Source organism: Gracilinanus agilis, chromosome 3 (genome assembly GCF_016433145.1).
Source record: "Gracilinanus agilis isolate LMUSP501 chromosome 3, AgileGrace, whole genome shotgun sequence".
Classification (NCBI taxonomy): Eukaryota; Metazoa; Chordata; class Mammalia; order Didelphimorphia; family Didelphidae; genus Gracilinanus; species Gracilinanus agilis.
The window spans coordinates 87,071,860-87,086,137 of NC_058132.1; the positions used below are offsets into that span (position 1 = coordinate 87,071,860).

The following is a 14,278-nucleotide window of genomic DNA, read 5'->3' on the forward strand; positions in this document are numbered from 1 at the left end:
AGATATATATATATATATATGTATACATATATATATATATATATATAGAGAGAGAGAGAGAGAGAGAGAGAGATACAAAAAAAATTTTTTAAGTAATCCATCAGAAATACAACTGAAATGGTAGCATATTAAGAAACAGGACATTCCTGATTCCCTCTCACTTCCGTTCCCAACAACTACTCCAAGAAAGACTTTGAAATAGTACTCAATTGTCAATTTGAAAATTCAAGGAAAACTTCACATTGAATCATTTTTAAGAAAGCATAAGTGGGGGCAGCTGGGTAGCTCAGTGGAGTGAGAGCCAGGCCTAGAGACAGGAGGTCCTAGGTTCAAACCCGGCCTCAGCCACTTCCCAGCTGTGTGACCCTGGGCAAGTCACTTGACCCCCATTGCCCACCCTTACCAATCTTCCACCTATGAGACAATACACCGAAGTACAAGGGTTAAAAAAAAAATCTTAAAAAAAAAAAAAAGAAAGCATAAGAGATGGAAATTGGCGAAAACCAAGAGACTACCCATGAGGATATCAAAGAAAGCTTTCTAGCATTCAAGCTATACGACACCTGTGACAGTGTATTATGGCAAAAAGAGATGTCAGAATTAGCAAAGTTCGGCTAGATATTGTATACGACACAACTCGAAGTTCTGTTGGACCTGCCCCAAAACTAGGTCATATATCAAATGTGACCCAAGGCTTGGGGTAGTTTAATGGGCAAGAGGCATGAATAGAAGCAAGCAACATTTATGGGTTTCTGACCCTGTGTCTGGGTCTAAGATTCAGTCACCAGGATGATCTGAGGTCTGAAGATGAATAAAGAAGGTAGAAATAACAAACCAAAGCATATGCATTCCTGGTGCTCTGAACCTGCAAAGCCTTCCTGATACATGAGAGGGATGAGGGCCAAAAGTAGTCTATTGGCGTTCCATCCAGGGCAAAGAATACAGATCCAAATCAGGATGATGGGCTTGCAAAGGTCTGATCAGGAGATCATTGATCAAACTTTTACTTACATCAGACAGTTAGGGTTCACTTAAAGTCAAAAAGTCTTTAATATCAGCTGCCCTTAAGATCCTTGAAGAACATAGAACTCAGGATGTAGATGAAGGAGAAATAGGAATCCAGAAAACACAAAATAAGACAAAACAAGATCCAGATATTCCCTATGGAAATTCATAGACTTAGACACTAATAAAAATTCAGAATTTTGGAAATAAGGCTATAAAAATGAGTAAACAAAATTATAAGAAGACCATCATCTGAAAGTTTTCATGGTCAGGAGCTTTTAGGACAGAAACCTAGAAGAAGAGAATACTTTTAAAAGACAAAACTTTTTTAAAAAAGAGAGAAAAACAGCTTTGGCACACAATTAACTGGAATTCTTGAAGAAATTATTCCAGAGTTTAAAAAAGCTAAAATTTATTTTATAAATTAAATAAAAGCAATAAAAGAAGGAAGGAAACAAGGAAGTGTGAAAGGTTAAAAGTTTTGGTAGGAGTTTGAACAAAGGGCAGGAGAGCAGTTTGATAAACACAAAACATTTTGTTTATTTTGAGGAAAGTTCACACAGGAGATAGAAAGGAGGAAAGTGAGAGTAATCTTATGTTATACCTAAAATTCCAATCCTAACTAAAAAGTTCTAAAAAACCCTAAATCTATCTGCCTTCAAGGTATAAAGATAGGTCCAGTTGGCAATGATGTCTAGCTACTAGCAATAGCGGGAGGGAGGGGGCTGAGTGGTTACAATTCTTTCTCCTCCCCCTTCTGCACAGTTGTTCCCCAGAATAACAGTTATAACAGAAACCCTAGTAGGCCAGGAATGGAGGCTATATTAATTTGAGTATCTCAGAGCAAAATTGACTGACAAATAGGGAATTATCCCACAGAAATTAGCAGTTTCCATTGTAGGAATATTATTCCCAAAGCCTCTGGTAGATAAAGTACTCAGGATGACTTCAAATTGCTAGCTGCCTTGCCCTCTGGATCACAGCTATGCTCAGAGCTTGCCTGGATGAAGATTTGCTTTGGTAATGTATGGATGGAGTCAGTAAAGCCTATAAATATTAACTTCACACAACCCACAAACTTAACAAGGGAAGGGATTTATTAATTCAGGAAAACATGGAAGGAGGGATAATTTCTAGGAAGGAGAGTGAGGTAAAACTATCTAGTATCTTCAGGATATTGACAGAAATAGCAATCCCCCAGAGGGGAATACCTGGAATAAACTTATTCCTCTAACTCCCTCACAAACTAAACTTTCTCTTGAATCTTATGTTATCTAGCTAAGATGGTGAAGGTAATCTTGATTGTAGATCTATATTGTTCAGAGATTAGCTGGGATACTGCATATGGGTATTTTCACAGTGCTCGTGGCCTGGTTTAGTCTGTATGGGTAAACAGCAAAGAATCACCCTGCTCCCTGAGGTCAGAGCTAAACTAGCAGAGGAGTAAAATCCTACCCCTCTCAAACCACCCAGCTCCCCAAAGAGTGTCCTTGCCAAGCTGGGTGTCCTGATTTTATACCCACATTCTTAACTGCCCCTCTCCTGGAGTTCTGGGGGGTACTGTGGAATTCTGTGAGGCAGTTTACCCCACTTAAGTTCATGCATGTTACAAAGGACAGGTTCTTCTGCCAGGGCCAGGCCCAGCCTACTCTGATTATACTGACTTTCTAAAAATTAGTTAGGTTGAGTGGCTTGCCCAGGACCACATCACTAGTAAATGTATGAGGCTGGATTTGAACTTAAGTCTTTCTGATTCCAGGCCAGATGCTCTGTCCATTGCACCATGTAGCTTCTTAGTCCATTCTCTAAGTTGTCCTCTTCTCCACACAATGTTAATGACTAAGCATGAGCCTTAATTTTTTCCAAGGCCTTCCATTCATTTTAATGATTTTGTTTTTTATTGTTTTTTATAACATATCAAATTTATTTATGAAAAAATCATGTCTTTTTCCATACCCAGGAAGCCATACCTTTCAACAAAAATTGAAAAAAAAAGAAAGAGAAGAAAAATCACTTCAGTAAATGTACCCAATACCTCAGTTGTGTCTCACAGATCATGACTGTATCCCAACAACTATGCAGAGAAAAGTGCTGTGTTTTAACCTTTTTCTGGGTGTCACGCTTCCTTCTACTCACCTCTGCAATTTATTTGGATTGTTCAGGTTCCCACATAACTTCAGGCCATATAAAATATCCACCTGTATGTTAACAAAAATACACACATTTGCCTTTCTCTGAGAAAAGAGGATATTTTCCCCCAGTACATCTGATTTGTACATAGAAAAAAAATGCCCAAATGTACAAAGAACAATACCTGTGAACTTTCCAGTTCTGCAAAGGAGTGGGTCAAAAGGATCCTCTTGTGTCTCTTCTTTAAAATCATGCTTGAACTTTATAATTTTACTACATTCATTTTTTATTTTATGTGTGTATATGGTTCTATTTTGCAATTACATTGCTGTAGACATACTATATTTTATTGTCTTGGCTATGCTTACTTTATTCTGTACCAGTTCATGGATTTCTTTCAATGCTCTATATTTATCACATACATCATTTTTTACAATACAATAATATTCCATTATATTTCTATATCACAATTTGTTTAGCCATTCTTTAATTAATGGATATCTGCTTCATTCCAAATTCTTTGCTATCAGAAAAAGTTGTACTATAAACATAACATAGGAACTTTCTTCTTATAATTGTCTTCCTTGAAGTTTAAGCCGAGTAATAAGGGGCAGAAATGATTTCTTAATGTTTTCTTCCTTTTATGTCTTTTACTAATAACAATATGATTTCTATCACATGTTAAGTGCCTTACATGTATTATCCTGTTGTATCCTCACAATAACTCTCTGAAAGAAGTATTATTATCCCCATATTACAGATGAGAAAACTGAGGATAAGAATTTAAATAAGCGTAAGTCCCATAATGGCAGTTCAAAAGGTTAATATGATTATGGCTAAAACATAATGGGCTCAGTGTTTACAATGAAGGCAATATTCTACCTGGGTCACACTATGTCTAGGGCACTGTGTAAATTTTTGGGGGAAGAAAACAAAAAAGTTTTTCAGGAAAGATATTCACAAAGCTAAAATATGCAATGTAGGGTTAGCAGGGTATTATAGATTGGAGTCAGAATACTTATTCCTAATCTTCCCATATTTGAATAGTTGTTATGCAGAAGAATGATTAAATTTATTATGTTTGATCCAAGGGAAAATATAGAATCAATGAGTAAAAGTTGCAGAGAGGGATATTTTTTACTCTATGTAAGGAAAATCTAGTAAAAACAGCAATGGAAAAGTTTAATAGGCTACGTGGAGAAATAGCTGATTCTAAGTCTCTAGAGGTGCCTGGAAAAGGTCTTGGCACATAATGGATGCTTAAAAATATTGATGATTTATTGATTGGAAAGCTTTGAAAATGGAACTCTATTGACTTCTCAATTACCTTATAAATCATTCTTTTTTATTATAATTTGGATAAAATGACCTCTGAGGTCCCTTACAAGTCTAGACCTCAATGTTTCTACAAATATGATATCTCTTATGGGGAAAACCAGGGGAGATAACTTAAATACTATATGTGGGTCCAGGAGAGTATGTAGGAGACAGGAATGATAAAAGACGGGGACTGGGGGCAGCTGGGTAGCTCAGTGGATTGAGAGCCAGGCCTAGAGACGGGAGGTCCTAGGTTCAAATCCGGCCTCAGACACTTCCCAGCTGTGTGACCCTGGGCAAGTCACTTGACCCCCATTGCCTACTCTTACCACTCTTCCACCTATAAGTCAAAACACAGAAGTTAAGGGTTTAAAATTTAAAAAAAAAAAAAAAAAAAGATGGGGACTTAACAAGTTAGGGAGACTGGGTTTAACTGCCAGGGAAAATGTCTATTGATAAAAGTGACAGTAAGGCCTAACTGTCACCCTGAACCATCTAGACAAGGGGCCTGTGGAAACTTGCAAGCAAATGACAAGAGTTTGTAACAAATTTAATTAAGAGAACTATGGTAAAAGATGGGAATAGGGGTTTCTACACTTCCAGACTAAGGGCAAACCACAGGGTCAGGGGAGGGACTGAACTGAGACTTAAGCAAGACAGGGCCCAGAGAATAGCAGGCCTGAAGTGTGTATCCTCACAGCAGAGTCCTGACACACTCCAGCGATGTTGCAGCTCTTCCAGGACCACCTGCTGTACTCTTCCAGGTGGGTAGATTCTGGGAGCTGACCCAGCCCAAGTTAACCAGCAACTCAGGTTGGGATTAATAGTCTCTTCCAAAAATCTCCCACAAGTAGATGACAGTCTTCCTTCAGGATCCCAGGAAATCCACTTCCTCTGAGGTCTCCCAGGGTCAGTTACAACTTCTCCCAACCACCATGGAATCCATCTCAGAGAGAGAGAGAGGCCACACTTCCTGCTTCCCCATTCCGTTTGGAATTCTCAAGCCCTTCCTGCTAGGTCTCCTAAATAATAACTAAGTAATCCTCCTCAAAACATATCTATATGTCAATTTGCCCTTCCACATATTTGCTACAAGCTGGCACTTGAGAAAAAATTTTACAGTTTCCATTTCATTTCAAAGACATAAAAGGTGCAGGTAGCAAATATCAGAAACTGAACTTGAAATCAGACTTTCCTGTCTTTCAGTCCAACACTTTATTTACCCTCTTTCATCTTTTTCAAGTAACATAGTAGTGGACAGTCATAGACTTGCAACCATCATCTTTCGATTCCTCATTCCAAAAACAAATGCTTGTATGGAAGACCCATTGGTATGTCTCAGAACAACCTCTACAGTGTATTGTATTGTCTAATTTGAGTATAAATCCTGCTAGAGAAAGCACTTTTTTATATTCTTGTCTTCTCTTCTGCCTTGGTACTTGGCATATTGATTCACCAATAGGTAAGGAGTTAATTTCAGCAGAATATGTATGTATGCATATGGTATGTTGGGGCAGAAAGTGACTCCAGTTACCAGGGTCATCCCATTCATTTACAGGGAACATAGGACCATCATTATCCCTTCCTGGTAACTTTTTCTGTGCCCTGGGACCATAGAACCCTGAGGTCAGGAACACTGTAGGCCCTGGGGATCCTCATTATGTAGAATTTTCTCAAGAAAGAAAGGGGTCAGAGGAGCATTTCAGCCTCAATATAAACCTTTCTCAGTTGAACAATTAAAGAGAAGTCAGAGGGTGGGGAGCTATAGAATCCTGTCCCTGAGAGAGCATTACTCACTTTTGATGCAGTTGGTGAGTCTATTCATTCACAGTTTCAGAGATTTAGCAGAGCTCAGAATACTGAAAGGAAGAGAGATAGAGAGAAAGAGAGAGAAAGAGAGAAAGAGAGACAGAGACAGAGACACAGAGACAGATAGACAGACAGATTGAACTACTCCAGGATCCAGCTTATGATCTACTAAAAATGGACAAGTAACCATATAGAATGAGGCAATCAACACAGAAATCCAGTAATATGGCTGGTTTATACCTAAAGAGCCAGGTAGGAATAGTTTCTATGGAGAACAACCTTGAAGGGTTCGGAGACAGGAGTAAACCATAGCAAATTCTACATAATTTGGGAGACAGAAACTGACTATATTTGGAGCTGAGAGTATGTTCTATGGGAAGCAGAGGGGCTGAGATGATTGGAGTATTAAGGCAATGAGTTAGAGAAAGAAATATGAGAACACAAAAAGTTCAACAATAGAACACCCTTCCACTCTCACACACAAACTTACAGTTCATCCACCTCTACCAAATCTCTATTTTTATCATTTGCATCTTCACTAGGTAAGGAGTTAGTTCTAGTCAGCTGGAAAGTTCCAGAATCTAAGGTATATGGTCTATAGAGAGGAATTATCTAGAATTTATTTCTGTCAGTCCAGGAAAAGAATGTCATCATTAGGGGTATGTCAATTTAGTGTTCAGCTATAGGAATGATGATGGCAAAGGAAATGAATGCTTCCTTTTGGTTGGAGACAGTAAAAATGCTCAAGGTTTAAATTTCAGATGGGAGCTTAATGCCAAAAATCAGTTATTTTATTTACATTTCCTCTAAAAATAAAGAATATATAACATAGCTAGCAGTTATCCTTCTCTATTCATCCATCTATCTATGCAACCATTCATTCTTCTATTTAACTAGATAACTTTGATTCTTTCATAAATAACATAATTTTATTACAATAATATAGTATAAAATAATATATTTCCTGACCTTCAGAAGTCTAGAAGAAAAGGTACAATATATACAACTATAATACAAATAAGTTTCCAATAGAGAAGTAGGAAATGGAAAAATATTCTAAATCAATTAATTAAATAAAATTTAAAAAAAATTAAATTAAAAATAAAAATAAATCTAAAAATAAATGAATGAATGAATGAATGAATGAATAAAGAAGTAAGATTGTTTTTAGAATTTAGATAGGTAGAGATGACATGGGAGGGAATTATAGGTGGAGGGAACCAGAAGAAAAGTAGCACAGATCCTTGAGAGGTAATGGCCCAATGAAAAGTATCCAAGATTTGGAGTCATAGGATCTTGGTTCAAAACCTGGCTCTAGTTTGAAATCTGAACTTGAATAAGAAACTAAATCTCTCTAAGCTTCAGTTGCCTTATTAGTAAAATAAGTTTGGATTGATATTTTCCATCACTTGCTTTAAATCTGTGATTCTATGATAATGTGTGCCTGGCTAAGAAATGGACAGTTAATTCCCTTTTGGTGTGATGGTTAGAATGATTCTTCTTAGAACTTGTACCCTATAAGTTGGAAATAGCAAAACCCATGGAACCTGGATGTCACTCATTCAGAATAAAAGGACAATGGAGGCCACCTTTTCTCATTGCCTTAGAAAACATTAGCCTAAAAAGCACATAGTGAGTATTAGTCTAATATAGATTGGCTATGAGAAATAAGACATCTAGCAGAGATACCCTTTTCAAAGCTAAAAAATCACTTTTTTGTAATAAGTGATCTAAATTAATTTAGCCTGCCTTTCTGGACAACTTGTTTTTCTCAGGAGACTAGTAGAATCTGGCCAAAAATGGGTAAGGAGTGACTAAACTCGTTATACTCTTGAATGATGATGAGCCCCTCACTGTGTGTTGAATTTTATATATAGCCCAGAATTGGAAACGTTCAAGTTCAATGTGACTATATGGCTTAAATGTCTATTTATGTTTGTGCTGTGAATATTTAGAAAAAATATTCAAATTTTGTGGGCACTGGGATCAAGAGTACCTTTCCCTCAAATTCAGAAACAAACAAAAAAATGATCAGGTAATCCAGCTATGTATTGGCACAACTAAATAAGGTTTAGCAAGATGTTATTTGGAAGAAAAAACTGTGGACAAAGGATAGAGAGATCAAAGAAAACTCCAGGTAATGGTTTGCAAATTTCCTGGGCTGTGATAGAATGGCAGTCAGTAAAACATTCTCCTCTAAAGTTGTTGCCATGTAAGGATGAAGAGAATAGCAACTATAGCACTAGATTGGAGAGGATATGAAGGAACACTGGAAAGGGAAAATCAAAACTAGTAAACATTTAAAGACCTAGTATGGATCTAGACCAGTGGTTCCCAAACTTTTTTGGCCTAGTGCCCCCTTTCCAGAAAAAATATTACTTAGCCCCCTGGAAATTAATTTTTTTAAATTTTAATAGCAATTAATAGGAAAGATAAATGCACCTGTGACCATCACCCCACTCCTGGATCGCTGTAGCACCTACCAGGGGGTAGTAGCACCCACTTTGGGAATCACTGATCTAGACAATTTAAGTGAGCTTTATCCAAATTTGTAAAATTTCAAAGGGATTGCCTGATGAACAAATAATCAGTTTCTTTGAATCAAAACAGAATCAACCTGGTGACTTGGAAATAGGATCACAAAAATTCTTGAGTAGCAAAGAGCTCTCAATTTATTGAGTGCAAAGCCATACCTGAAAACATACTTCACCAGCAATACTTGTATATGTTTATCCAAAGTCCACTTTGAGATATCCAATGATTGGAACTTGCTACCTCCTAATATAGCTTATTCCCTCTTTAAAAAACAAACAAAAAAATCTTTACCTTCCATCTTAGAAGCAATACTGTGCATTGGTTCAAAAGAATAAGTTCAGTAAGGGTTAAGCAATGGTTGTTAAGTAATTTGCCAATGTTCATGTAGTTAGGAAGTATCAAAGGCCATATTTGAATGGAGGACATCCTGTCTATAGGCCTGGCTCTCAATCCACTGAGTCACCAAGCTGCCCCGTTATTTCCTTATTTAGAAGCTTTTGGTTTTTCACAAAAAATTTTTTTTTCTCATAGGAAATAAGTCTTTTCTCTAAAATTGGGTTTCGTTGTCTTTGAGTGAGTTCATTCTTCCTTTCATCTAACACATGCAAAGATTAACGACAATAATTAGATAATACTTCCTTTCAATTTGTAAGATTGATTTTTTCTTTTTTTTAATTTATAAAAGGTATTTTTCCTTCTTCTTCAAGCTCCCTTTACCATTAAAAAAGTAAAGCCTTATAAGAAATATCCATAGTTAAATGAACAAATTCCACATATATGTGTGTATTATGTGTTATGTGTGTACATATATATTAAACGTACATATATTTATAAATATACATATACATAAAATTCTGCAAACCAATTCTTCCACCTCTTGAAAGAATAGCCATTGATAGGAATATAAAGGGAAAAGATTTATTGTGTATGCATCTCAGAGAAGAAATATTAAACATACTCAGCATACCGAATTAGAGTACTCAACATATAATCTTTTTTTTTCCTCTTCCAGACATCAGAAGCACAAATGAGTGGCATTCTACAGAACTAATCACTAGCAGAATGCTTCTTTCCAATGATACTCAGTTTCACCCTATATCCTTCCTTTTGCTGGGAATCCCAGGATTGGAAGAAATGCATATCTGGATTGGCTTTCCCTTCTGCTCTGTGTATCTTATTGCCCTCTTGGGAAATCTTACCATCCTCTTTGTCATTCAGACTGAACGCAGCCTCCACCAACCAATGTTCTATTTTCTAGCCATGTTGTCCACAATTGATCTAGGCTTGTCCACCTCCACCATCCCCAAAATGCTGGGTATCTTCTGGCTTAACCAAAGAGAGGTTAGCTTTGGAAGCTGTGTTGCCCAGATGTTCTTCATTCACATGTTCACTGCCATGGAAACTGTTGTGCTTGTAGCCATGGCTTTCGACCGTTATGTTGCCATCTGCCACCCGCTTCGGTATAGTATGATACTGACCAACAGAACCATTGTTATCACTATGACAATTTTGTTTCTCATTAATTTCATTTTGGTGTTTCCAATGGTGTTTCTCATCTTGAGGCTGCCCTTCTGTGGTCATCGTATCATCCCTCACACTTACTGTGAACATATGGGTATCGCCCGGTTGTCTTGTGCTAACATTAAAATTAACATGATATTTGGATTAATTCTTATAGCTATGGTATTTGGGGATGTGATTCTTATTGCCATCTCTTACCTAAAGATCCTCCATGCTGTTTTCCTCCTCCCCTCCAGGGAAGCTCAGCTCAAAGCTCTCAATACTTGTGGCTCCCACATCTGTGTCATCTTGGCCTTCTTCATTCCAGCCTTCTTCTCCTTTCTCACTCACCGATTTGGCCATAAAGTACCAGGCTACATCCATATCCTCCTGGCTAACTTGTATGTGGTTGTACCACCTGCACTCAATCCTGTCATCTATGGAATCAGAACTAAACAGATCCGAGAACTGGTGTTGAGGGTCTTTAAGAAAAAGTAATTTTCATCAGTATGTCATAAAGAAATGAATTTGTGTTATTTCTGACCTCTACCTCAAAGGATAGCCAATATTTAGTGACTGATTAAATGGAAAATGGATTCAATAATGGCAGACCAACCAAGCATAGAGTATCAACCCTATGACTGACTAGTTGTAATGGTAATGCTCAGAAGGCAGCTTAAATTGACACGATGATAAAGGATGACACATGCCACTTCTGACTGAGCCGCTCTCTGAATGATCATAAAATTATAGGAGAAAAATTGAGAAATAGAAATGACCTTGGGGTTCACCTAGCCCAGTTTTCTCATTTTTAAAGATGAGAAAGTGAGGCCCAGAAAGTCTTAAGTGGCCCACAGTCATATGGGAAATAAGTAGAGAATCAAAATCTGAATAGAAGTCCTGATTTCAAATACACTATTTTTTCCAGTGTATTGTAGTATCTTTAATGGAATTCAGTTATTTAATGAGGTGTTGAAAATAGAGTAAGAGTATAGCCATTTCTTTTTTTTAATTGATAACCAAATAAACTTTATGTGCTCTAAAAAGAAAAAAATGTTTTTCACATGTATTTCTTTGATGGTGAGCTCATAAATGAGTAAATGTTATTCTGGTAATTGCTTTATTCATCAAAGATGGAAAAGTAAGTAGAACCAATGTCTTTTATGATATGCAAAGATACTGAATTTCTGGGAAATTGCTAAATCACTATTTATTCTGTTGGCTCCTCATTTATAGCACTTAAAAGTATTAGTGTGTTTCTCTGGATGAAACCTTAAAATAACTATAGTTTAAATTAGTTTTGTCTCCACCCAACTCTTTTTTGTCTATAATTCTTGGTCTTATGAGTCATTTCAGGACCACTAAACCATCATTTATAGATGGATGATTTTCAAAAGGACTCAAAGCATTCAGAATAAGCATCATAACAAAGGCTTTGAAGTTAAAGCAGACATCACATGCCCATGGAGGACATGCACATTTTACTCATATAGATGAAAATAGCTGATGCAAATGTAACAAAATTTAGTAAAAGAAAACACAAAGATCATCAAAGACTATATTCAGATATACTCCTAAACATAAAGGGGAATTGCTTTAAAACAATTACCAAAATGGAAGGGGGCTTTTGTTGTTGTTATTGGGTTTTTTTTGAAGTATATCTAGAGTTAAAATTATAAGCTTGTATTTTATATTTGTTCTGCTACATTTTTCTTTATTAGGAGGCAGGAAGAGGTAATTTCATTAGTGTATGAGTTCCTGTCCTGGCAATTTCCCTTCTAATTTCAATAGTCCACCCATTTGTAACCTATAGAGTAGGCAGGTTGCCTGGAATGCTGAGGGTTAAATGAAATGCCCATGGTGTTACAATGTGTGTCAAAGGCAGGATTTAAACACAGGTTTTCTTATTCACTGTGCCAATCTTCCTATTATTTATTGACACAAATATTAAAATAGCTAATATCGATGTGCCCCTTTAATTTCTGTAAGATTATCTACTATGTTAATGATCATGGGAAAGTTAAAATCCCATGGATTTCAATTTCCTTAAAAGTAAATTGGAGATAGCAATATTAATACAATTGGTTTCTCAGGGCTATGGGAGGGGAGTAATTTTTTAAAATTTAGCTAGTAATATCTATATCAGAAGTTACCATTGCTTTGTGAATAGGATCTGTGAAAATTCCTTCTAGCAATATAGATTTTCTCTTGTCTCTAACATCTATTCTTAGAAAGTTATCTAGGGTACTAATGGTTCAATCATTTGTCCATGGTTCAATCACTATGAGTTATAGATACAATTTGAACCCAAATATTTATGACTCCAAAAACAACTTCCTATCCACAATGTCTTAATTGTTATTATTGTTATAGTATTATTGACTTATAATAATTATTATATGCAAGGGAAAACCTATAAGAGTAAGGATTAGGTATCCTATAAGAACTCTTATGACTCTGATCTTACATTTAATATGAATGATTTTGGGGAATATTTTTTCTTCCTTCTCAGTTTTCTTCTCTTTAAAATGAAAAAATTGAACTATAAATTCTCTAAGGATTCTTCTCAATCTAAACCCCATGATCTATTTTATTGAACTCTTTAAAGAATATTGCACAGAGCAAAATAGGAACATTTTGGAATTCATATTCAGTATGTAATAATATACATGGGGAATATACATGGAGAAACAAAGTGGTTTCCCATTTGATAGGATTACTGTTTTTATAATGGCTTATAAAACATTTACAAATGCCACAAAATTGGAGACTGATGAAATGGATGACAAAATCTCAGTATTCTTCTGGAGTACTAGTAAATAAAGGCTTAGTGGAACCTCTTTTTCCCATTTTTTTTTCACAAAGTTTATGTAGCATCAGAATTAATTGTTCTTTAAGAGCCTGGTAGAATTCACTTTTAATCTAATCCAGGACTTTTTTCTCTTTTGAGAGTTTATTTGTTTATTGTTTGATTTTTTTTCTGATATGGTATTATTTAAATATTTTCTTCCTCTTCCGTTAATCTGAGAAACTTGTATTTTTGTAAATATTCATCTACTTAATTTAAATTGTCTGTCCTAATGGCATGTAATTGGGAAAATAAATTGATTGTTTCCTTTATTTCTTCTTCATTATTTATGAATTTACCTTTTGCATATCTCAATACTAGTAATTTGGTTTTGTTTCTCTTTTAACTAATGTCTTATCTATTTTGTTTTTCAAAGAATTTCTAGTTTTATCTATTAATTCAATATTTTTTTGCTTTTACTTTTTTTAATCTCATCTTTGACTTTCAGAATTTTTACTTTAGTGTATGATTGGGGCCTTAAAATTATTACTTTCTAGTTTTTTTCTTTTGTAAAGGTGCATGCCAAATTTTTTATCTTCTCTTTCTAATTTTCATTGATGGAATTGTTTAAAGATTCATTTTCCCCTTAACTAGTGCTTTGTCTAACCCCCAAAATTTTTATATGTTTTATTATTTTTAGTGAAATTATTGATTTTGTGATTTGTTCATTGACTCACCTATTCTTTAGGTTTAAGTTACTTAGTTTCCAATTTATTTTGACTCTTTACTTCATAGTCTCTTTATTCAGTATAATTTTTATTGCATCATGGTTGGTAATAGAATAATTTAATTTTTCTGCATTTGCTTGTGAGGTTTTATGCCTTTCTACAGGGCCAAATTTTACAAAGGTTGCATTCATATCTGAGAAATAGATATACCACTTTCTATTTCCCATTCAATATTCTCTAGAAGACTTTCATGTTTAACTTTTCTAAAATTCTACTCAGGCCATTAATTTCTTTATTGTCTAGTTCCTAGTTAAATTTATTAGGTTGAAGAGAGATATATTGAGACCCACACACACACAACTTTCTGCAGTTTGTTTCACTTTTTCATCAAGAATTTAGATGTTAAACCATTTGATGCACAAATATTTACTGAAGACTTCAGCCTGGGTTTGAGGCTAGAATTGAG

The 14,278-nt window shown here is 35.5% G+C and overlaps 1 protein-coding gene across 1 annotated transcript; it reads left to right on the plus strand.

The window, feature by feature from the left end:
• The first annotated feature begins 9,852 nt into the window (after window positions 1-9,852).
• LOC123238658 (olfactory receptor 52E8-like) lies at window positions 9,853-10,794 on the plus strand. Its single transcript, XM_044665864.1, has one exon. The coding sequence runs from the start codon at window positions 9,859-9,861 to the stop codon at window positions 10,792-10,794; it is 936 nt and encodes a 311-aa protein (XP_044521799.1). The 5' UTR covers window positions 9,853-9,858.
• Window positions 10,795-14,278: the final 3,484 nt, after the last annotated feature.

Bases quoted from the DNA above. Each gene is read 5' to 3' on its own strand.
- LOC123238658 (XM_044665864.1), top strand. From the start codon at position 9,859: ATGCTTCTTTCCAATGATACTCAGTTTCACCCTATATCCTTCCTTTTG.